General features: G+C 47.8%; 1 protein-coding gene across 1 annotated transcript in view; it reads right to left on the bottom strand.

Annotated features, from left to right (window-relative positions):
• Positions 1-1,699: 1,699 nt before the first annotated feature.
• RHBDD1 (rhomboid domain containing 1) overlaps positions 1,700-24,611 on the bottom strand; it is a 122,924-nt gene continuing 100,012 nt past the window's right edge. Inside the window, exon 7 of the mRNA XM_032857368.1 lies at positions 1,700-2,067. Within this exon, the coding sequence (XP_032713259.1) occupies positions 1,973-2,067 (95 nt within the window). The 3' untranslated portion in view covers positions 1,700-1,972. The remainder of the gene's footprint in view (positions 2,068-24,611) is intronic.

Raw genomic sequence — 24,611 nt, 5'->3', positions numbered from 1 at the left:
GCCTCCCAGGAGCCAGGGTTAGCCCTTGGGTGGTGGTGGGGAGAGAGAGGGACAGTGCACAAAGACAAGACACAGTCCTTGTCCCTGAGCCATGCAGAGTTCATGCTCCCTGGGCAGAAGGCACACTTTTGTCTACTGGTGCACAAACAGTGACAGGGCAGGACATGGGTGCTCTCACAGAATGGCCTTTCTAACGTGCCGGAAGAAGATGGTGTAAGAATCGGGGGAATGGGAGTCAAATCCGTGGAGTCTGGGAGCGAGAGAAATGACACTTAACTTGAACTTTTTAACATGTTTAAGGCTACCAGACTCAGAGACACAACTCAGGTTGTAAACACGGTGCAAGCAGATGTGCATGGGTTATCAAGGAACCCTTGGAGCCAGGCACCCTCATGGAGGTCAGGATACCCCCAGGACCTGGGGCTTCTCTTAGCTTAGGGCCTCTCCCAGATCAATTTGGATGAGGAAATAGATACAAAACCACAGGGTTGTTATGCTCCAAGTCTGTCAAATGTGTACAAAGCAAAACTGAGAAAGCCGTGCCCCCAAACTGTTACTCTTGGGTAGGTGTAAGTGGCGAGAATATGGCTGATTTTAACACTGCACATGTATTTATTTGTATTTTTATATTGTGAATTTTCTCAGTGGAGGCATAGTACTTATTAAGTGTATTTTCCCAATTATATAGTTCTTGCTTTATTATCACATAAATCAGTCTTTCTGATTCCAAAAGCAGTACACATACGCACAAATACACACATTTGAAAAAGACTGCAATAAAAACCAGAAAGCAAAACTATGTGCTCTAACCCCAAAGATAACCTCTGTTAACCTATAGGCGTATTTGTCTGCTTTGTGCACACACAGGCATATATATTACTTTTGTTATCACAACACTATATATAAATGCTAGGCATATAAATGAAAGTAGGAGGATCCTTTTCTGCTTCCAACGCTCTTTAAACACAAATATCTCAGTGACAGTAAGACATCAGTGGTATCTTTGTCCTTTTATTCATGGAATACAAGCACCAGGAGTAACATGGGCGGCCCGTGGTCTCTGATGCTGCAGTGGTCCTGGGCCGGGACAGGACACGTGGCTGTTACCGGGGCCATTTAAAAGGCACTTTTTAGGAGAAAGAAATATCTCCTCCAGAGGGACTTCTGCATGACCAGCCCAGCAGACAACTTTGCCTCCCTCTGACTGTAGCTCCTGCTGCTTCATAATACAGGTCAGAGCTCTGGGAGCCTATCCTGTCATCAGCTGGTGGGTGGGGCTGCTGCGAGCCCAGAATGCTGGTGCCACCTGACATCTAGCGGAGTGTGTGGTGTGTGGGTGGTTTCCCCACCTGAGGTCTTACCCAAGCTTTTGCAGCCAAACATTCTGTACAGGCAGAGCCACATAAGAGCCGAGGGGGGACGAGGTCAATGCCATCCAGGTATAGGGGCACAAGGAACTGAGGCGCCTGGGTGGGGGTGACCAGAACAACATCCCCTTATGGTGGCCACCTCTGTTCCTGGGAGGTCACCATGACAGCGTGTCAGGAGGCCCAGGGATAGCTTCGCACTTCCTGCCAGGTTGAGTGTGGGGCACGCTGGCCACGATGGGGGGCCTGATCTTCCAGGCCGGTGAAAGTCACGGTCTTCAGGGACCGAATGAGGCCAAGGCACCATTGCGCGAGCAACCCGAGAGAGACAGAGAGAGAGGCGTGTGGAGGTGGGTTGCTGTGAGGTGGAACCGCCCTTCTACCTGTCGGGGAGCAGGGGCCAGGAGAAGGGCCGCTCCCCGGACAGCTGGGAGCCGTACCCAGAAGGCTGCTCTCAAGACAAGTCAACATGGCCACGTGCGGAGACCCACGGGGGCCCCAGGATGGCGAGTGAAGCCCACGGCAGAGGAGGCTGCACTGGGCTTCGGTGCAGAGGCAGGCTCGGGGGAAGAACCACACGGGTCGTAATCCCGCAAGCGGGCCCCTCACTGGTGGTCAAATCTGCGAAGCCGCTGCCTTCTCATTTCTTCTTCTGGTGAGAGATGGAACCCGTAGGGCGGGGGGCTCGGCCCGCTGGTCCCTGTTGGGAGAAAGCACAAGGGAAAAATTAAAGACTGCCCATCCATCGTTCTGACATGTACAGGGCATTGTTTCCGAGGATTTCAAGGGGGAAGAAAGACTGATGGCTTGGGTGTCATCTTTATTTTAGCACGAAGCAGAAATATAACAAACATATTTCAACCTCAGCTGTCAATACTTAATTTCAACATCAAGTAAATACTTTTAGTGTGGTCCAGTCTACAAATCTAATCCACTCATTTCAAAGATTCTTGACAAAAACCCTCATTTTTTTCCCCCCATCATTCTTTGTAATTTACATCATCTCATGTCTATAAGGTCCCCAGGGCTTATTTATTTTTTTTACGCCCAGAAGTTGCTGTTTCTAACTTCCCCACCAAGTATGTGGTTTGGTGTTTCTTCATCAGCCTTCGGTCCTCCCTCCTCTTTCTCCCTCTGCCCGGTGGCCTCCTGCAGCCCCTGACGCCCACCCCAGCGAGAAGGAATCATGTCTGCTTGAAACACACACATGCCACTGAGCACCAGGGGCCACAGAACAGGGGCCCAGTTACCACAATGACCATTAACTGGGGAGGCAGAAAAAATGCAGCCGTAACATCTAAAAATTATATGAAAGACCATGGACATCGTTCCTGAAAAGGGTTTCTGTTCATTCTCCAAGAGCGGTGCCTTCTCCAAGATGTTCCCAGGTCATGGGAATGGATAGAATGATTATTAAGAAACACTACGGTGAAAAAATGTTAGAGAAAGTCCAAGAAACTAAGCAGCCTTCTCACAAAGGAAGACAAACAGTGCAGGACATCACCTCCCTGTGGAACCGGAGAAACCGAGCCTGGGAAAGCAGAGAGTGGAATGGCAGTTCCCCGGGGCCGGAGAGCTGCTGTTGAAGGGTGCAAGTAAGTAAGACCTGGAGATCGAAGGCACAACATCGTGACTATAGTCAAGAATACGGTATTACAAACTTCAAGGTTGCTAGGAGACCCAATCAACTGTTTTCAACACAAAAAAGGAGCTGATAAGTGTGTGCCATGTACAAGGGCTGGCTGACGCTCCTGAGGCAATCATACCACAATATACAAATGTAATAAAGCAGCACGTACACACCTTAGGTTTACACAATGTTGTATGTTGGTTACAATGGATTAAAAAAAAAAATTGATGAGAAAAAAACCAGTCTGCTCAGTCTACCACTAGAACTTCAGTGGTCAGATGACGAGAAATTTTCAAAAGGCAGGCAAAAGGTAACTCCTCTTTCATTTTGTTTCTTCCCCAACATGCACCCCTGTTTGGTTCTTTCTTTTTGAGACCATGGGAGAAGTACCCCCTCACTGCAGCCATTCCTGCCTAGGAACCCACACGTGGGCTGGGCAGGCCTGGCCACGTGCTCACTCCTGCTGGCTACACTCCGCTCCAAGGGTTTTTGGGACAGCATAACCTACGTCGATTCATCAACCTTCGTTAAGGATGACACTCAAACATAGAACGGGCTTGTAAGACTTTCACCATAAGGAGAATACTACTGAATACTATTAAGACTGAAGTTTAACTGGATACAGTTTTGGCTTATGTATCTGAAAAGGAATTTTTTACAAAGAGGCAAACGCCTTGAAATTACAGAAAGTGGTGCCTGGGTTGCTCAGTCAGTTAAGTGTCCGACTCTTGATTTTGGCTCAAGTCATGATCTCAGGGTCATGAGATCGAGCTCTGCTTTTGGCTCTGTGCTTAGTGGGGAGTCTGCTTCTTTCTCCCTCCCCCTCTGCCCTTCCCCTTGCTCTTGTTCTCTAAAATAAATAAATCTTTTTTAAAAAAAGAAGTTACAGTGAAACTCATGAATCCAATTACCATTAGTTATTGCTTAAATCTGTTGTATATGATGCGCGCCAAATCCAGCTTTCCCTTTGACAGTTGTTTTCGCAATAAGACGGTTCTTCACGGTGAGTGCAGGCTAGTACGTGACACCCGTTCCAGCAGGCAGGGAGCCTTGAGGGAGAGCTGTGGGCAGGGTCGGAGGCAGGCTAGACGTGGCGTGTTGAGTGTGGGCCACGGGCCATGAGCCCGTGGAAGCTGCAAGAGTGCTCAGAATCCCAAAGGGAGTCACCGTGTCCGCAAGAGAAAGCCCGAGAATGAACATTCCCATGGAGGGAGGGACACAAGGCTGCAGACCGAAGGCTCCTGGGGTCCAGTTTTCGAAATGAGCAGCCCACACACGTGTACTCTGGACTCGGCTCACAGGGCATCCGGGGAGAATGGGGCTGAGCAGAAGGATGCACCATGTACTGAAGCCGACAGCTCACATCAAGTCCTTTTAAGGTGCCATAGGTCAGTCAGCCAGCTCTCGCTGCCAATTTGTGATCCCAAGTTTACAGATGAGTGAGCTAAGGCTCAGAGAGCATTAGGGACACACATAAGGTCACGAAGCCAGCCCATGGGGCAGCAAATCTTGCACTTGGGGCTCCCACCCCCTGTCCCCACAACCCCACATCACCGTCATCTCCTCTAGCCATCTTGCCAGCCCGTGCACTCCTGCCCAAACCCAGACAGGTATGTGCAGAGCTCATGCGATCCGGAAAGAGGAAAGAAGAGGATCCAGCCCAAACTCGTCCACTCTACAGGACTCTGCTGTCACCACAGACATGACTACAAAGTTCCCGCATGGGTCCCCTTAATTTCCTGGCTTTCCAGGACCAGCAGAGGGCCCTGGTTCTAACAGTACCACCACAACAACACCTGATTTGTAATCAGGCCTGATGTGTGGGCATTTAAAATCCTTCAACCTCAGTGTTTCTGGTATCACCAAAGCCACCCCAGTCTCTGAAGAAGGCCTTGATCGCTTCATTTCAGGCTCTGTACACTCTACTGTCCTTAATCCCAGGGGTTAATTACTTTGGAAAGTTCTCAAGTGTAGATTAATCTGTGCTGTTCTGGAGACAGTAACATATTTGGTGTCAGTCACAAATGACACCATTTGTCACGTCTGGGCTTTCAGTCAGTGCCACCCTGGGGACAAGGCCTCTGCAGTCCAATTCAAGTCTCGACTAAGCTCTGTCTTCCGAACCCCTGCTATTCACTACTTTTAAATTCGCTTCTAGGTTTCTGTAGTTTTCGGTTGCGTGACGTGATCTATTACTTCTCTCTGCAGCCCCCAGGATCCCCCTCAGGCATTCCTCGAAAAGTCTTAGAAGTGGTTTCAGTCTGTAGTTATATTTATTAAGTCCTTGGAGAAGATGTAGACAGGCCTCTGTGGGGTGGTAGGAGGAGACGCAGTCCACTCCCCAGGATGTCCGGGGATGTCAGGGCAAAGGTGTTGGGAGGGCATCAGGAGAAGCTTCCAGGCCTACCTGGAACCAGAGTGTAGTGCACAGGCAAGTCTCTGTTTCGCAGCTTCTGGGGGGCTCATGTGTGAGGGGAGGCTGCCCAGCAAGGTGACTGCAGGGTCCTTCCCACCACGGTGCAGTCTGACTGCTCGGGACTAAATTCCAACCCCTCTATTTTTAACTAGACATCCTGGAGCAAGCTGTTTACCTTTACTTGGTCTTAGTTTCCCTATCTATAAAAAGGGACAAAAGAGAAATTCACTCCCTGGATTGTTGAGAGGCAAGGAGAGAAATGTTGCCCATAAAATGCATAGCTGAGGACTAAGCATGCAGTGAGTGCCTGATGAGGGCAGGATGTTATCATTTTTCATCTCTCACATCATCATGAATCATGCGTTAGATGTCTACTTGTTAGCATTGTGAACTAACTTTGTAGAAGATACACAATAAAGTGACAAAAACAGTGACTGCTCAGAAGACAGACCCCAAATCTGTCTGAAGCCAACTTGGCAACATTCCGTACAAAATGCAGACTTGCCTTCTAAGAAACAGACACGGACAAAAGGTAATTACCAACCTCCAGTGTGCCACAGCTTTTGTAACACAGAGGCGGCTTGTGGTCACTGGGAAAGCTGGCGGGCCCAGCCAAGACCTCCTTTTCTCGCTGAGTTAAATCATGCACTGAACATTTATAGGCCTGGGTGAGACAGCCCTGCTCTAGTGAACTCGGTACAGGATATCAGTATTTCTGAGCTCTGCCTCCGTGTCCCTGTAAATGGAGGTCAGTCCCCAATGTTACTCCAAGAAACAGTGAGCATGCGTCAAAGAACCTGAGGAACAATGCTCGTTTTAAGACGATTTAGCTCAATTACAAACACCAGTCATGAGATCATAAGATTTATGGATTCGTGGTTTTTGATGGAAAGATTTTCAGTTCTCTACCCTTATGTATAATGCAGTAACCTCTGCATTTTACATCTAAGGGAGGAGAAGCAATTTCATCCACATAAGAATTGCTAAAAAGAGCACCATGAGTTGATGGCCATTTTCCCTCCTGTTCGCCATCCCTGCAAGCAGAGATGTTTAATTTGCTGGTATTCAGAGATCTTGCCCATGATCTGATCAGCACTCTACACCATTCAGTGAAATTATACTGATGTGCGTCACAGGATGGCATATAATTCCCTTATACTAGGAAGCTAAAGAGGCAATCACTTTTTTTTAACCAGGAAACCTCTAAATAAATCACTAGTGTTCTCAGGGATTTCTACTGTCCAATGAGGGCAGAGCATGGAACCCGCATTCTCTCCTTTAAGAAGGTTACTTTATTAGAATTCCATGAATTACAAAGCTCCCAAAATGCCTTCTGAAAGGATGGTTGCTAAGTCATCTATGGACAAAGACTAAAAAGGCTGGAAAAAACTCCAAGCCCAGCAATTTGGCAAGACAGTCTTTGAAAAGGGGAAATACGTAAGGACACAAGACCACTTTGCTTTTAGAGTCACTGATTATAACCTCTATCTATCCATCTATCTATCTCTTTAAAAAGAGTCTGAAATTCACCTAAAACCTCATAACTCCATACAAACGGAAGCTTCATTATGGTTTACAGGAAAGATAACATTTAGAAGTGACTTGAGAGAGGAAATAATCCCATTTTGACTCCTCAACCATTCAAGTCAGCCACTGTGGAGATATTTCTTTGTTCTGAAATGGTATCTGGACCTTCAAAATGAGAAGCTTTGAAACAGAGACCCATGGGGCATCTGGGTGGCTCAGTGGGTTAAGCCTCCGCCTTCAGCTCAGGTCATGATCTCAGGGTCCTGGGATCGAGCCCCACATCAGGCCCTCTGCTCAGTGGGAAGCCTGCTTTCCCCTCTCTCTCTGCCTGCCTCTCTACCTACCTGTAACCTCTCTCTATCAAATAAAGAAATAAAAAATCTTTGGGGAAAAAAAAAAAAAAGAAACGGAGACCCACTCAGTAGCTACATTACCTGTTGTCCTTTTCTCTCTGATCTCCAGTCAATTTGGGAAATCTTTATGGCTACAACAAACTTGACATGAGTATAATCCAGTTAGCAATTCAAGTAATGTAAAATATTGGGTCTACCATGTCGGGTCCAGTGTTTCTCGCAATATAGACAAAAAAGTATGGTGTGACCTCTAGAACAGAAAGAGGAACTTCTGGAGATAAGGAACATCTGAACCACTGCTACATGCTTACCCTACTTACTCTCCCTCTTCTTAAACAAGTGCACAGCGTGATTAATTTTTATGAACTACATGTGAGACCAAAACCCAGATCAAAACCCGGAACACTTCCAGCATTCATAAACCTCTAAGTCCCGGCTCCCATACTCGACAGTGCCCGTTATCCTGATTTCCAACAGTGAAGATTCCTTTGTCTATTTTTGTGCATAAATGCATTCATATAATATGCAAGCTTTGTGCGTGGCTTCATTTAATGTTATGGTTGTGATCCATATTGCTATATGTGGTTTTTATTCTACTTACCCCTCCAAGTAAGAACTTCCTCATCTATTTAAAGACAGAGGAACTGAGGCTTCAAGATTTCAAGTAACTTGCCAAGGCCCCATAGCCAGGCAGTGGCTGAGTCAAGACTCAAACCCGGATGGATTCCTTTCTGCTCTGCTCCAGATTTGAGGTCTATGAGTTGTCTTCCTCAATCCCAAACCAGACTCTGTAAACTTAAACAATACATTGCTTTAATCCATGACTTAGAGGCAGGATCTGAAGTTTACCTTCTGCCATAGGTAGGGCTCACTGCAAACAGGAGCCTTTCTTGGGTAACTGAAGGGAGCTGGGATTAGGCTCTCATCTGATGAGGTATGTAGTTTTAGCAACAGGCCCAGCTCTAAAGGGCAGCCTTTGTCTTTCACTGTCAAGTATTTTTTTAGACAAAGAACGGTTTGTAACTTCTCGCAGAAATAGTTTTTGATGCACTTTCTCCCTCACTATGCTGGAGGAGCAGCAGGGGAGAGAGGAGCTGAGTGTCCGCCTGTCATTAGCAATCACCGTGACACGTGGCTTTTCTTTTTAAATGGAGTCCAGTGGACACAGGATGTTAGCCTAGTTTCAAGCACACCACACACCGATTCGGCAATGCTGTGCCCGATGCTAGGCTCACCACCGTGCCGCTGCCAGCTGTCACCACACCAGGGTAACACTAGTGACTATATGCCTTGGGTTGGGCCTTTCACCTCCATGACCTGTTCCTTCCAGAAGGGGGAGTCTGGATCACCCCATCCCATTTGCCCATTCTGCCCATCCCGTTCTCCCCTCCCTCTGGCAACCTTCCATTTGTTCTCTGTATTTATGGGTATGTTTCTGCTTTTTGCCTGTTTATTCATGTGTTTTACTTTTTTAGATTCTACATGTACGTAAAATCATATGGTATTTGTTGTTCTCGGACTCATTTCACTGAGCATCACGCCCGCCAGGTCCATCCATGTGGTTGCATATGGCAAGGTCCCGTCCTTTCTTTTATGGCTGAGGAATGCCCCACTGTATATCAGACCACATCCTCTTTATCTATTCATCTGTGGACAGACACTTGGATTGCTTATGAAATGTTTTTTTAACGAATGAATGTGAATTTTAATACTAAAAGACTTGCCTCTTTTTAAAATCAATCTCTTAAATCCTTTGAAGATTCCATCACCACCTTCACACTTTATCAAGATGGGCTTTTATGACACTAGAAATGATTTTCAAACACCTTTTACATACATTTAATGACACTTTGGAATGTTTCAAATTTCCCTTGATCTAAAACAAAATGCCGTTTGGTCGCAATCTGGAGGGGTCTCAGTTTACCCAAGCTATCTGCTGATTTTGGAAACTGAAGAGGTTGACTATCTCTGACAATATCCATGGACTTTGGGACTGATTTTTTTTTTTCCAATTCAAAATCATCTAGGGATATTCGCTAGGCAAATATATGCAAACTTTGGAAAACTAGACATAGGGCTCCCTGGGGGCAGAGGCTGGCTCTCACTTCCATATTCTCCTTGTCTAGTACATACTAGGGACCCTAGGTTTCTGGCTGGGATGACAGGAGCTCAACATGGGCCTCATCTTGAGACCCAGATTTGAGAACACATTTTACAACAGAAAAAAGGAAACTGAAGGCAGAACTTCCCATGTGCGAGGGAGAAGAGGGTTCTGATCAAGCACATACATCCACAAGTGTGGACAATGCTAGAAGAAGGAGGACAACCCTCTGGGAAATGAGGATTCCACAGGCCTCTCAGAAGCTTCAGGGTCCGTGCTGACTGGTCTTGGGAGGGCAGCTGCAATGCTCTGTGTCCTGACGTTTCCGACGGAGAGTCCACACCAGCCCACAGGCAGGAACACAGCGGGTTGTGCAGAGTGTGGGGAGCTGTTGAGCACAACCACGCAGCCCACCCCTCTGCTGGACTCCTCTCTGGAAGCCGTCAGAGGCATGAAAGGCCCACGTGGCTGTCTGCACTAGTCTCCGGACTCCTCAGCCCTCAGTCAGCTCTGACCCTGTGGCCTTATATCCCTTGGGCGGAAGCTCGCCGGTGTAGGAGGAAGGACAGGTAGGAAATCCAGGAAGCTGCATTTTAAGGAGCACCCCAGGGATCGTGTATTAAATCACTGAGAACTGCTGTGTTAAAAGAACACACCTCACCAGACATGGGTTTAGGACCCTGGACAAGTCACTTCTCCTCCCTGGGCCTGGGGCTCATCTGGGCCTCATGGTGCTGGACTAGACGTTTTACCCTCTGCACAGAGATTCCACGACTTGTGTGGGTCCCACTGAGATAGCGGGTTGGCTGGTCTAAGCTGGGAGAGCTCGACAGCCCACCCCAGCCTCCTCCTCTACAGTCTCCAGCCTGGGCCCCTGAGATGGAGGACCCGCCCCGCCCCCGCTGGCCAGCCTGGCCATGACTATCCGCAGCGGGGCACAAATTGGCCCAACTCAGCTGGTCTATTTCGGTGCCCCTCGGCTCTGACATTTTAACTTTTAGTCCACTTTTTATTTTGGAATAATTTCAGACTCACAGGAAAGTGACAGAGAGAATACAGATGATTCAATTCCACACATGTTAACATCTAACACCACGACGTGGACTAAGGACTCATTTCCAGGGATGGATGCATTACTATTAACCAAATTCTAGACTTCATGTCAATGTTACAAGTTTTTCCACGAATTTTCTTTCTCTGTACTAGGGTCCAATGGCATACCTGATCGACCACGTCTTTTTAGCCTCTTCTGGTCTGTGGCAGCTCCTCCCATCTTTTCTGGCTTCCTACGACCTTGATGATCTGGAGGAGTGCTGGCCAGGAAGCCTGTAGAAATGACCTTCAGCTTGGTTTGTCTATTGTTTTGAAGTGGGGTTATGGGTCTGAGGCAGAAGGCCACAGAGCTGAGGTGCCCCTTCCGTGATCGTATCCGGGGTTCCTGTGATCAGCACGACTAATTACGTGCCGTGTAACCTTGAGCACTTGGTTCAGTAGTATTTGCCAGGTTCCTACACTTTTTTGATGAGTTCTAAGGAAATGAAGCCACAGACAGTTACCAGGATAAAACAGGAGAAGCAGGAGTAGGGACCTCAAGGGGTCCCCGGGCACCAGGTCCCTGAACGGCTGTGCTTCTCTCACGCTGACATGAGTGTGCGAATCGCCACGACGGTTGTTCTGCGAGTTTCCAATCCTGCAGGCTTGGCGTGGAGCCCAGGCCACCGTATTTTCAGTGAGCCCCCAGGTGATCCTGACCCGCACCAGCTCTGGGGAACCAGAGAGCTCCAGCTTGTTCTTCCAACCCAGGTTTCGTTCCAGTTTTTACACTTGCCAGCAGGTGGACCCAGAGGCCTGTGACACAGAGTCAGCTGATGAAAACTAGGGCAAATTCCAGTCAACAAAGCATTCCGCATCGTAAGCAGAATTGGGGTTATTTTGAAACAGATGGGCTCTACAGAAGCTACTGCCCTGAATATGATGGGGCTGCTTATTGTCTTGATGGTCTGAAGCCCGGGGACTACTTGCCAGCATCTAGCAGTTTCTAGGTCCTATCAGAGTTCTTCAAAAGCAGAGGAGACTGACAGGGGGCACTCAGAGGGTTGGACGTGGGTATGGACGTGGATGTGGAGACAGATATTTTCACCAGCTCTAAACTCAGAATCTACTCTTGCTACGGTGCTTGCTGCCTTGCATCCTGGAGTGCTTTTTACTGCAATGATCTGTTTCACTCCAACTCCAAATCAGAAAAGATAAACAGATACAATCTGTGCTAATAAGACAGTCTTCGGTGCAGTGATACTAGAAACGATTTATTTTAAAACCTAATCAAAGCGGTTCTGCTTATGGTCCACATTTTCACCCAAGTCCCCACTTCTATCTGCCCCCGGTCCTCTTTCCTTCTGCCCCTTCCCCTCGTCCCGCCCCAGCAGAATATCAGGAGGGAGGAAGTGAGGTCAAGAAGGGCCTTCTGGCTCCTTCTAGCTGTGACTGATGCAGTGGCTGAGAGTGTGCAGGGCCAGGCTTTATAAACGGAATATTCTGTGAGTTCTGGAAATCCACAAAGAACTCCAGCATCCATGGTTGCTCCCTGGAGGATGTTTTTAATTCCTTAGACTATGACCCCAGACACTTAGCTGCTGTCCTAGCCAGCCCCGCCCCAGAGGGGCCAGGAAGGGGGTCTGAGAGGTGGGCGGCTTGGTACTCCATGGTCTGGCTTTCTTGGCTGCTGGACCCCCCTCCACCCCCGTCAGCTGAGGGAGGAGGAGATGCGCTTCCTGGTGGCTGAGGCCCAGCCTGAGGTGGTGGGTCCACAAGTACCTGGGCCAGCAGCTTCCCTGCCCCAAAGAGATAAAATGCCAGGTGTGTAGTCCACCCCCTTCCATGCTTGGGGAGTGGTGGTTCGCTCAGAAACAACAAAATCCCCAATGCTACTGTTTTTTGTTCTGGCTTTCAAAGCCCCTCTGTTCAGACAGAGGTACAGAGAAGCATTTTGAAGCCATACAACTGCACTGCAATCTGCAATCGCGATTTTTTTTTTTTAATTTATTGATTTGACAGAGAGAGGTCACAAGTAGACAGAGAGGCAGGCAGAGAGAGAAAGAGAAGGAAGCAGGCTCCCCGCTGAGCAGAGAACCCGATGCGGGACTCGATCCCAGGACCCTGAGATCATGACCTGAGCCGAAGGCAGCGGCTTAACCCACTGAGCCACCCAGGCGCCCCCAGAGAAGCATTTTGGATGACATTTAGACCTATTTCATTTCTTTTCTCACTTCTTCTGCCTTGAGTTCCAAATCAGAGATGGCTCACATTTCAGCTCTTTAAGCAAAGGCCCCCAGTAATGTTTTCATGGACTTCTGAAATCATAGACTATTTAAAATTAGACAATATTTCACTCAAAAAACCCTCAATCTTCTGAAAAGCACTGTTTAGCCTTTGGGCACGAAAATAAAAATAAACGTCATCCCAAGAAATCAAGGGATAAGGAAAATATGGAGAGCCAGTGTGAGAACTTTGGAAAGGGCAAGGGAACCTAGGTTGGAAACTTCTGCTGACAGTGACCACCTAGGGATCAAGCCAGGTTGCCCTGGATGATGAGGGCAGGTAACCACGTGCCAGGAGAAATGAGGCTATGGGGCCTTGAGAGGCGCAGGGGTTGGGACAGCTGGCTCCTAGGCTAAGTGGCCACAGGTACTAGACCCCACAGCTACCCAATGCTTCCCTGTCACCCTGTCCTGCAAGAAACATGGTGTGTCGAGGGACTGAAGGCCAAATACTGGATCTAGAATAGGAAGCACCAAAGCTGGATGTGGGGGAGCTAGGTGAGAGGCACGTTCTAGCTTGTAACTTGGGAAATCCCACACCAATGTCTGTGGTGGGGCTCAGGAATCTGCATTTTTCCCCTCAAGCACCTACAGTGAGCTGCTGGCCCCACCTGGAGAAACTTGGGATCAAAAGCATGCCACAAATGTATTCTGGAGGGTCGTTTGGCCTTGGCCATTGGTACCAGCATGGTTACTGGTTTTGTACAAGTAGGTCTTTGGACACATTTTTCATGAGCCAGAGACACTGGTAGTTTCTAGGGTTGTTTGTGCTCAATCCTGCATCATGTGTAAGATATCTGTGTAACCCAGCTCTCCTGAAGAATTGAACAGATACCATTATGGTACTGCCCTAGAGATTCTAGGAGTCGTAACATCAGAGCAGAGGAAACTGGCCCAGCATCTCTCTCCCCGTCCTCGGAATGAAGTGGGTTCACCTCTGGGTCCCTGATGCCTGGTACATGGTGGGTGCATCACACATGTTTAGAGAATGGACTGGGCAGAGAGGGGGTCAGGATGACCCCGCCAGAATAGCGGGGCCAGAGGGCACTGAAAGAAACGAAGATAAATGGTGGCAGGTAGGGAATTTCAAGGTCTGGGGATCTGGATTCCTGGCCTGGGCCACTAACCAGCAACCAAGCCAGTTCATGCATGAGGAACAGGTGAGGGGAGGCTACACACGCCTAGGCTTCAGAACACAATTCAGTCCATCTATTTCCTCTGTGGAATTCCTGAAGTTTTCCTGGGTTCTGGGGTTCACCGTACTTTAGAGAATGTTCAGGAGCCAGAAGCAGGCCAAAATAGGAGATGGATTACGTACATCCCAGCTAAATGTATCTTAAACACTTGAAAAATTCAAATTATTTCTGTTTTTCAAATACCATAGCCCTGATTAGTGCATAACCGCATGTCCAGAGATACTGATATCAACACAGAACTGAAAAACAATCCCTGACCTAGGAAACTGTCCCTGACATTATTGATGGCCAAGGGGAACACTGTGGTTCCAAGCTCTCAGGGAGGCTGAACGCTGCTGCCTGCTGCCTCCTCTCACAGGCAGGAGGAAGGGAAGACAGTGTGCTCGGAGAAACCCCACGGCTGAGTGGGCCACAGCTAGTGTCCACAGGGTGCAGGCCGGCGGGGGTAGATGGAGGGCCTCCCCAGGAAACAAACTCTGCACCCCGCCATAAGCAGATAAAACAACGTGAGCACTGTGCCCGGATGGTTTAAAGAAAAGAAAAGAAAAGAAAAGAAAAGAAAAGAAAAGAAAAGAAAAGAAAAGAAAAGAAAAGAAAAGAAAGGAAGACAGGCAAGAGAGAGAGGAGGTGGGAATAAGGGAAAGGATAAGACACCCTTGTCAAAAATACGATAGTTGTGAATTCTGAGTGGTGACGGTGGTGGCCCAAAACCCGGGGTAGGCCCCTATGGCAAGGCGTCCATACCAGGGAAAGGGGGGACAGCACAACCTCTGCGCCATTCCTAGCAGATCAGCCCTGGGAGATAAGCGGCACAGAGAGGCCTTCAGGCATAAATAAACAAGCCAGTAGAAGCCTTGCTCTCTGCGCCCCAAGAGCTGAGAAACTCTCTACCTTGAGCTCTGCGGCTCGTGGGTTTCTGGCATATGATGACTACCCCACAGGTATAAGGGTCATTTTAAAAACACGCTTGCTTCTGTAGCTGATGGTATTTAGCCCAACCCTGAGCCTACCTGCTACTTTTTTTTTTTTTTTAATTTTATTTATTTGACAGAGAGAGAGAGAGATCACAAGTAGGCAGAGAGAGGCAGGCAGAGAGAGAGGGGGAAGCAGGCTCCATGCTGAGCAGAGAGCCGGATGCAGGGCTCCAACCCAGGACCCTGAGATCATGACCTGGGCCAAAGGCAGAGGCTTAACCCACTGAGCCACCCAGGCACTCCTACCTGCCACTTTTTGTGTGTTCTTTGAGGTCTGCTTAACTCATGGCCACTCACCAGCCATTCTGATCTTTGTCCCATTAGTGTGTGTGTGTGTGTGTGTGTGCATGTGTGTGTGCCTGCACATGCTCCTGCTTCTGCGTGGGCACGTGTATGTGGGCACATGCACACACAGACACACAAACACACCCTGTGACAGGAATGTCTCTCACACACAAGCCCTCCCCTCCCAGCCTCGGGAAGGCCTGTGGGCTTTCTCAGACTGTTCTCATACCCCTGAGGAGGCCTCGAACTGACCCAGGATGGAGCAGAAAGGATTCTAAAACGGCCTTTGCTCTGGAGAGATCACCAGGAGCCACAAACAGTCACCTATTCTTACAGGACTGTTAATGATTTCTAGTAAAATAAAACTTACTTTACCAACGTTAAGGGAGACCTCGGGACTAAATTTTTGGAATCTGAAGTGCCGAGTTCGGAGTCTAAACTTTGGCTTCTCATGGAAAATGGATGATTTTGATGAAGGGAGGGATTATGTTGCTTTCTGAGCCCCCTTTGGAAAGATCTCCATGTGTGCTACGGCCAGAGTAAAAGCTCCTCCTGGGAGGCCTGTCTCTGGCTTCAAGACAGAAGCTCTGAAGATGCGATCAAGTGTGGGTAGGGATTCTATGTCAGATGCGTCTAGTCCCTCTGAAAAATCCGGGTTTTCAGAACAGGGAGGGGTACGTTATGATTGTTTTCTCTTCCAGGCATCTCATCCTGCTTAACCCACAGCTCCCTTGACACACCTGGATTGGATGTAGGTGGTTTACAAAAGTGCCCTTCTGGTACCTGGCTCTGGCAGGGGACAGTGGGAGAGAGCAACTTCTGGAACCAGACAAACTTGGGTTTGGATACTACCTCTGGTCCCTGTTCTGTGTTTTTGGACAAGTTACTCTCTTCCCTGACCCTTGATTTTCTTATCTGGGCAGCACAGATGCGCTCTGAAATGAATGAAATCAAAGGAGGTCAGTGTCTGGCCCCAAACACTCATGGGTAAGGGGTACCTATTATTTTACTATTTACTATTTACCCCCTTCCAGGCTGCTGCATCACAGGAATGTCCCCACCCCACAGCCAGTGAGTCACACACACCCAGACCCTAGTCATCCTGGACACTTCCCTCTTCCTCATCTGCCCCTCTGGGACACATCACCAAATCCTGGCATTTTAACCTGAACATTTCTGGAACTCATCTATTTCTCCCAACTGCCCTATCACCAGCCCCCACCTGAGCCACCTGTTTTGTGAACCTGGACTGGCTTCTGAGCCCCTAAATGATCCCCCCCACATTCTCTCTGGTCTTCAGACTGGCGATGCCCCACACAGTTGTGGGAGAGCTTTTGGAAAACACGCACCTCATCAAGTTCATCCTCTGCCTGCCAAGGGCTTCCTTTTATTTCAGCATAAAAACATCAAAATTTGTACCCAGCCCAGGACGCCTGCCTTCCATCACCTGCCACTCACCACTTATCCCTTCTCCAGCAATCAGCTCGAAGACTGGATCCTCAGGGAAGGGACTGCATTCCCCCGAACTCTCAGCAAGGGTCCTCTGCACTCAGCTCTCCCTGGAGCTTGGCCCCTTCCTTCAAAGCCCATGAGGCTGCCATTAGTAATTTGACAAGACTCATTATTTTGGTAAAGTGTGTCCTCACTGGGCTATGAGCTCTGCAGGGGAAGGGAAGTAAGGGGCTGTGTTCACATTCTCCCTCCAGGAGTGAATAAATGAACGAATGGGTGCGTGAATGAGAGAGAGGGAGGGAGGGACGGGTAGATGTCCTCATTTTATAGACGGCCAAACTGTGACTCCAGGAGGTATGTGATTCCTGAGGTCTCAGAGCCAGCAAATAATGCGGCTGGGGTTGGTTAGATCCAATCCAGGGGTTGGATCTAAGCTCAGTGTTCTCTGTACACCACCAGGCTGCTCTGGAAACCAGCACCCACAGCTCTCCCTTACATGGAACTTTCTTCATTTCAATCAGCGGCTTAGCAAAAAATCGGTGTTTTGTGTTTTTTGTTCTTTTAAATAGGAGGCTATGAGGGCACAGGAGGGGCCATAATTGGTACATGAAGAAAGAAGAAACTGCAAGTTGATACACTGGATATTTTAAGAAAAAGAAAAAAAAAAAAAGACGACCATGAAAAGGCATAGAATTCATTGCAATTTAGGCCAAGTAGAACCACATTTCCAGAATTGTTTCTATGGGTCTGAAGATAGTAGATTAAGGGCAATTGACTTGGCAAAAGACCTAGACATGTTTTCAGACACTCTTATGTTAGAAAAAATGACAGTAAAAAGCCCCGATGAGGACACGATACCAACATGACTGATATAAATGGAACATACTTCTATGAGTCATTTGTAGCTTTAAATACTATAGAAAAAAAATTTTATAAAACATACCCAAACAACCTCCCTTTGGTGTGGTGAACCCTTTTAAAGCCACATTGTTCAAATTTGTGTTAAAATGCAAACCCTTCATGTTTACAATAGTACTCTTAGAGGAATGCAATATAAAAAAGTATAACTGTTAAATTTCAAAGACAAGACTTATAACCTCAGAACAATAGGGCATTCCCAGTGCAAATTTATGAGCTGTTAAACCTCAAAAGGTTTCTTCAATTAGCAGGGAAGGCTTGTGACATATCTGCAGCCTGATATAGGGGCTGCTCTTTATCTAATTTGGGGTGTACTGCTTTTATCAGAACTTTTCCTTACTTTATTGACCTCGCCTGACAACTCTTGTGCTTCTCCCTGCACAGCGTTTGATCCTGCTAATTATACTATGGGGCGGGGACGGCGTTTCACGGTTTACCATCGCTCCCGGGGCGCGCTACAAATTATACATAATGCATTGCATTGTAATTGCTGCACTGTGAACTTGGCTCGCCTTTCCAACATAAAATACCAACATCCAAGTAGTTTTATTATTTAAAAACAAAAAACAACAACAACAGAAACAAAACCATAAGGGATTCTTTCGGATTATAAACATCTGAAGACACAATATTCTCATGAATTCCAGCTGGCTATTCTGGACCCACGGAGGGCAGGCAAGGCTGAAAAGCAAAGCAAATACACTTCATACGAATGTTTACAGAGAAAAAGAGGAGGCAGTCCTACAGGCGAGACCCTACTGAATGCAAACTGAAACGGAGGGGGCCCAAGCTGAAGGGCGGACAGAAGTCCAAACTGAGAAACGGGAGACACAAGTTCTCCTGATGGTCCCTTCGCCTCACTAGGCCTCAGTGCCTCATTTTGAAAACAAAGGCTCAGACCCAAATGACCACAAAAGTGCCCTTTCCCCAAGGACAGGAGCCTGAGGAGAGCAGTGGCTTTTTTCCGAGTCCAGTTTGTAGGAACCCGAGTCTTGTAGCAAATGTAAGGCCTCTCGCCAGGGCTCTGTTGGTTTGGGGGCCCCTTAGAAGAAGACAATGGCTCTTTAAAGGGCAACAGCGGGGGGTGGGGGCTGAATGGAGCTGCAAGCTCTATATAAGCAAAAGCCAGGTGGAAACAAAAGAACAAGAACAGCACTGGGGTCAATGAGGCTTACTGCCACGGCCTGCCTGCCCCAGGCCGGAAGTCCATGCTCCGGACGCCCCTCAGCTGGCTGCTTGGAGTTCTGGAGCTGTGGTTCCTGTAATAAGCAACACCTAGGTACCAGGCAACTGCTCCTGACCCTCTTTTCTCCCCTTCCCCCGAAAGTGAGACAATTAACCTGATCTATGACTTCAGACTGGTTTCTTTTCACTTCCTTTCAGGGAGAAGAATATTCTAGAAGAGCTTCCGTGAAGGTGGCACTCAGCCTGAGCACACTCTGCATCAGTGAGGAAGCCATGATCAAAGAATGGGAGACAGCGGTGGGGAAGGGAGGCTGGGGTGGGGTGGGTGTGGGTCAGGCTCACACATTTTAGTGATTCCTAATAGTTGCTGTCTGAGGACATGGTGCTCCCTTGCTGCTGCTACTTGCCACACTGGCTGGAGTCAGGAAGTCAGTGACTTGGCGTCCTTGTTTCTCTTGTCGAATGGTGTTTCTGGGTGGAGGGTGGCGGGGTGGGGGTGGTGTTAATGTCTAAGACCCAGGATGAGCGGCGGGTACAGGCTGCCCCCATGGGCCCGGCTTGGAAGCTGTTTGGGCTGGCTCTGAAAGGACACTCCTGTCACACCTTCACAGCATCCCTCCTGCCAAAGACTTGGGAGGTTTCATCGTTGTTCCAATCCACACTGCATTTAGTCTCCAAACAAAATATCGAGACTTGTAACCAGTCAGGTCAGCCATGCCAGTGGAGACAGAAAGGTTGACTATTTTAAACTGAGCCCACTAGTGTGACTGCTCTCGTATTTTCCCCATTGCTCAGACCTAGAGATGGAACACAGCGCCCCGGCTTCAGTCAGCTTACTCCTGCAGCCAGATGCACTCGGCAGAGCCCCCAGGGGGGACCTGCTCGGATCTCGCTTCCTGTCAGCAATGGCGGAACTGGCTTATGTGTATGATCTCTTTTCAGCTATTCTCTAAATCATATGTAGTTTCTATAAGCATCACAACTTTTAATGTGCCAGTAAAAGGCAATACCGAAGGAGACTGTTTACATCATCATCGAAAATTCCAAGCCCAACAGATTTCCAAGGGTTCCTTGTTTGTGTAGGAATAAATATACCCATTTCCATGCCCTTCTGCACTACACAACATTGAACAGTGTCTTTGCATCCAAGCAGACTTGCTGTTCTGCACCAAACCACCCCCTCTCATCAAGAGCCTGGGTGGCTCAGTTGGTTAAGTGTCTGCCTTCAGCTCAAGGTCATGATCTCAGGGTCCTGGGATGCAGACCCATGTTAGGCTCTCCACTCAGCAGGGGGTCTGTTTGTCCCTCTCCCTCTCCTTCTGCCCTTCCCCCTGCTCATGCTCATGCTCTCTCTCTCTCTTAAATAAATAAGCAAATTCTTTAAAAAAGAGACAGAGAGAGAGAGAGAGAGAGACTATCCAACAGTTTCTGTTATATGGGTGGGACTGGCCTGGCTTCTGAGAGCTCCAGGAGGAAATGAGAAAGCGTGAGGAAAATTGAGAACTGGCTCGCTACAGGAAGGAAGGGCCTTTCCACGAGGGGATGACCACTCTGAGGAAGGCAAACTGTTCCTGAGTGAGGGCCTCAAGGGCATCTACTCCACAGGTGTGTGACACAGTCCTGTCAGAGTTTCTCTTTATGCTCCCCTATCCTCCCGGCACCATGTTAATTCTTAGGAGACCCCACAAGAGCTCAGGTCTGAAAGCTCCCATGTTAGAAATGGAACTGCTGACTAAAAGGAAGTAATACGCTGGCAGCTTTAAAAACACAATTTCCTTACCACCATTGGGAAACCCGATTCTCCCCACATGCTCATGGGGTCACAGTACTAAATGAGCTGAGGGCAGCAGGCACTGCGGCCAGTCCCTGTGTGGACCCAGGCCTCATCTGTGCCATGGGAGCACAGCCTAGAAGAGATACACGGCCTACAAATGGCAAAGGGGGCACCAGGTCAGCTACGTGTGAGGACAGGGACCTTACAGGAGCGAGCTCTAATTATAGGACAACGTGCTTGGCCCTGGCTGGTCACCACCTCCCTGCCCTCTGTGAGGGAACCTGTCACTAAAGAGTCACACATGCAAATCACGTCCAGGGTAAACTCCTATTTATTTTTCAACCAACTGGAAGAATCAAATGGCCAGATTTCTCTTCGGAACATCTTCATTAACAAACAAGAGATGGGACGGAAGTCACCACCTGGATCCTTGGGACTCAAAAAAGGCAACAATCACACAACCCTGTGAGGTCTGGCCTTGATTCGGCTGAAGCACGTTCAAGTTCCAGAACAGGGTCCACAGACCTGCGCCTTGGAGGACTGATGCTGAGAAGACCCTGTGAGTCAAGTGTTAAGTCTAGTAAAATTTGGTGGAAAGGAAACATGCTTTCAAATTTCAGTTCTAGTGAGTGATGAGCCACCTCATCTGATAATCTTCGGCTTGTGAGAAAACTCACCTGACATTCTGTTGTGTGCCTGCCAGGTGTCAGGTACAGAGGAAGGACTGAAGGCGTATCATGTGACAGGACTCCCTCACAGTGATGGACAGAAGGGAGTGACAGCCAGTGTTACCAGCCAGTGACAGCCGGGAGAAAACACAGCTAGTTTTCTCATTCTCATCTCTCTAACTTCCTTTATTTTGGTTTAGATCTTGTAATTTCTAATTCCACCAAAGTTTCTGAGGCAGTCTGAAATTTTAGCAACTTGCCTCTCCCCTCTTCCTTAATTTATATGACCAACAGGAACTGAAAACACCAGCTGGGGGTCAGGCACCACTCTGGATTAAGGACGAATAAGGTACAGTTTCTTCTTTTGATGAGACCATTTAAGCCCAAGATGACTATGGCTATATGGTTTAAATGAGTGCATATGTTCACATCCATGGGACCTAAAGTGCATGAAAATTGATATGAGATGTACAAAGAATTTCTAAAGCTAACGAGGCCACCTAGACACCCCCTTGTCTTACAGATCCTGAAAGAGTTCACAAACGCTCAGACATTTTTCCCAGGTCCCTCAGCTTGCCTGCAATAACTTGGAAACTAGAACCTAGCCCTCCTCGTTCTTACCAACGGCAGACATGCCTCCGAGTGAGCGCTCAAGCAATATGTGCTGCAACCAGGTTTCCAGCAACAGGGGTCATTCTGATGGCCCAGCCAGCCATAAGGCCTTGCCAGTCTTGCTCACATAACACATAAACCGACCCTGTTAGAGCAGTGGCTTCTCTTTGATGTCAGGCCACAAATACTGAGACATGCAGCTGGTGGGCAGTGAGGCTCCCATCAAAGAGCTCCCTGTTCCTCAACTGACTGCTCCTCCCACCTGGTTCAAGAGCGAACCAACGGCGCAGCTCATTTCAACCTTAACTTCAGACCCGTGTTTGACAGCAAAGCATGTTTAGAACTTTTGTGTGCTGGGCATGCACGATGGTCGGAATCCTAACTATTCATTCAAACTGTTACTCCCTGTGCCACGGAAAAGGGATCTTTGACTCTGGTCACTTGTCAAGGCCTAGGATACTGGGTACAGATGCCAGAGTGTGGCAAGGCTGTGAGGGAGCCCCGCCACAGACCCTGCCAACCCTCAAGTCTAGCACATGCCCAGCGGCCAATCTCATACCTGAACAAAAAGGGGACTCGCCAGAGGGAACAGCTAGAAGGGTCAACAGTCAGGATTATGATCTTAGGACCAAAGGATCTATTGACCTTAGAGCTGTTCTAAGACTCACAGAAATTCTGGAGGGGGATATAATCAGTGGCAAGTGTGTCCATGAATGAAACAGCAGCTCCACATTCTTCTCATTTGGTTTTCACTCCTTAAGACAATAATGATGACAATCACGAAAAGACCTGGCATTTTCAAGAATGACAATCTCTAGAACTTTCAGGCTTGTTTCCTCGTGGTCTAATTTATCATCTTTTCTAACAAGAAAACTCAAACATAAAATATTAGAAAAGTTCTTGCTGAAGGGGACTAGGCAGGGAAGAAAGAGTCAGTAGGAGAGGTGACATCTCGGAATTGCTTTGGGAAAGACACCCAAGGCCATGGAGCTTTACTCTAAATAAATAAATACAAATCTTCCAATGGGGAGAGTTTTGGGTAAATAGCAAAGCATATGAGGAAGCAGAGTAGAAAAGGGAATATGAAAATACCACCTTCCCAACTTCCTTAGACAAGGAGGCCAGATGCCTCCCCTCAGGCACCCACTTCTTATTCACCAACATCTCCAATGCAAGAAAACATTTCAAAATTTTGAGTAATCATATCCTTAAGTTGATGGCAGGCAAACCTTGTTCTTTCTCTGGTGAGAATATGCTTTGGGATTCCTGTCCATATTAAATGCCCTCAATGAGTTTAGGAAAAGGTCACTTAAGAACCATACAGGCATAGACACACATGCAAAAAAGAAGTACTGAAAATGAACAAGGGTCTCTGCAGGGAGCCCAGGGAGGAATTGGATGAGGAAGGGCAGTGTCAGAGGGCATAGTACGAACTCAAGAAGGGTACTCCATCTTCTCCATCTTCTTCTGTAGGTCAGGTCTACCAAGAGATTTGAAAAGAAATACAGAAAACTAATTTAGCAGTGGAGAAACTGAACTTTTACATGCCCCATTTTTATGTTATAGGCTTCCTTCCCCATTCCAACTTTAGCTTATACACAGAAGGACTCAGGAATACACAAGGTCACTTGGGCATGTGCATACAATCCAACCAAAAAAATGAGCAATAAAAAAGCAAGACATGTCAAATATACTTCAAAAAAGGTACCCTGAGGAGCAAGAGTTTGATCCAGTGTGGAGGGACAGAGCCCCGGATGAGTCTGTCCTGGTTACTATAGTGTTGCTAGTGCAGGTGGCCGATGAGTATTTGCTGAATGACGGAATCCCAAAGAATTTTCAGGGTTGGAGGGCAAGTTCCACTATTTCTGCCTTGACCCAGAAACTCAGCCCATCAACCGCTTTGCAGGTTTTTGAGTTTAGTTCAAGTGCACTCCAGAGGCCTCCAAAGAGGTTAGTGAGGACTGAGTACTCCCAGTGTCCATCAACAGAAGTGGGGATCCCCTTTTCTAGGGTGAAATCAAGGTCTAAGGAAGAAAAGGATGGCTCTTTAGATAATCCTAGCCTCTCCCCTCCTCCCTGATTCCCTCTGCATTTCTTTCTTTCATAAGGAAGGGCTCGCTCTCCTAGCTTTCCACCATGTTCAATAGGTCACCAGATCCTAAAGCTTTGACGAAAGATGAAGATTCACTTTGGGATTAAAAAAAGTCACACAGTCATATGTTTTAGTACATTTGAAATGCTATAAGGTCAGACTTCCAAAAATAAAAGCCCACAAAGGTCCTCCAACATCCCCACATGATGGCCAGGACATCCCTCCTCTCACCGAGCTTACAGTTGAGTGAGGTCAGAAGCACACGCCAACAGCTGCTCTCCCCGTGGGAAAGATCTAAGAAAGTAAGTTCTCTGAACCTCAATTTCCTTATGGAAAAACAATTGACCCAAACCCAGAAACCACAGCCTTCGGGGCAGTTTCGAGGACTGAATTAAAAACAAACAAACAAAAAAGATGGGAATGTATTTCACAAGCTCAGATTGCCAAGAAGTCCAGGTTTTAACCCCTCAACTCCGGACACCTCTGGGTGGTAAATGTCTCTTACAATGTTAGACGCTGCACCTGCTGCCTGTGAAGGGCTGGTGTCAGGACGGACACGTCCCTACCAGACCCTGAAAGTAAGGCCCCTCCGGTGCCCTCTGCAAGCTAACAACAGACACACATAAACCAGGATGCTTCATGCACAGACAAATCTCGGTCCATATCATGGGTCTCCAAAGAAGCAGAGGTGTAAAGAAAAGAAAAGAAAAGAAAAGAAAAGAAAAGAAAAGAAAAGAAAAGAAA

This window comes from Lontra canadensis, unplaced genomic scaffold, assembly GCF_010015895.1.
Source record: "Lontra canadensis isolate GAN:19392208 unplaced genomic scaffold, GSC_riverotter_1.0 scaffold13, whole genome shotgun sequence".
Lineage (NCBI taxonomy): Eukaryota > Metazoa > Chordata > Mammalia > Carnivora > Mustelidae > Lontra > Lontra canadensis.
This window is presented reverse-complemented; position numbering and strand designations above follow the sequence as displayed.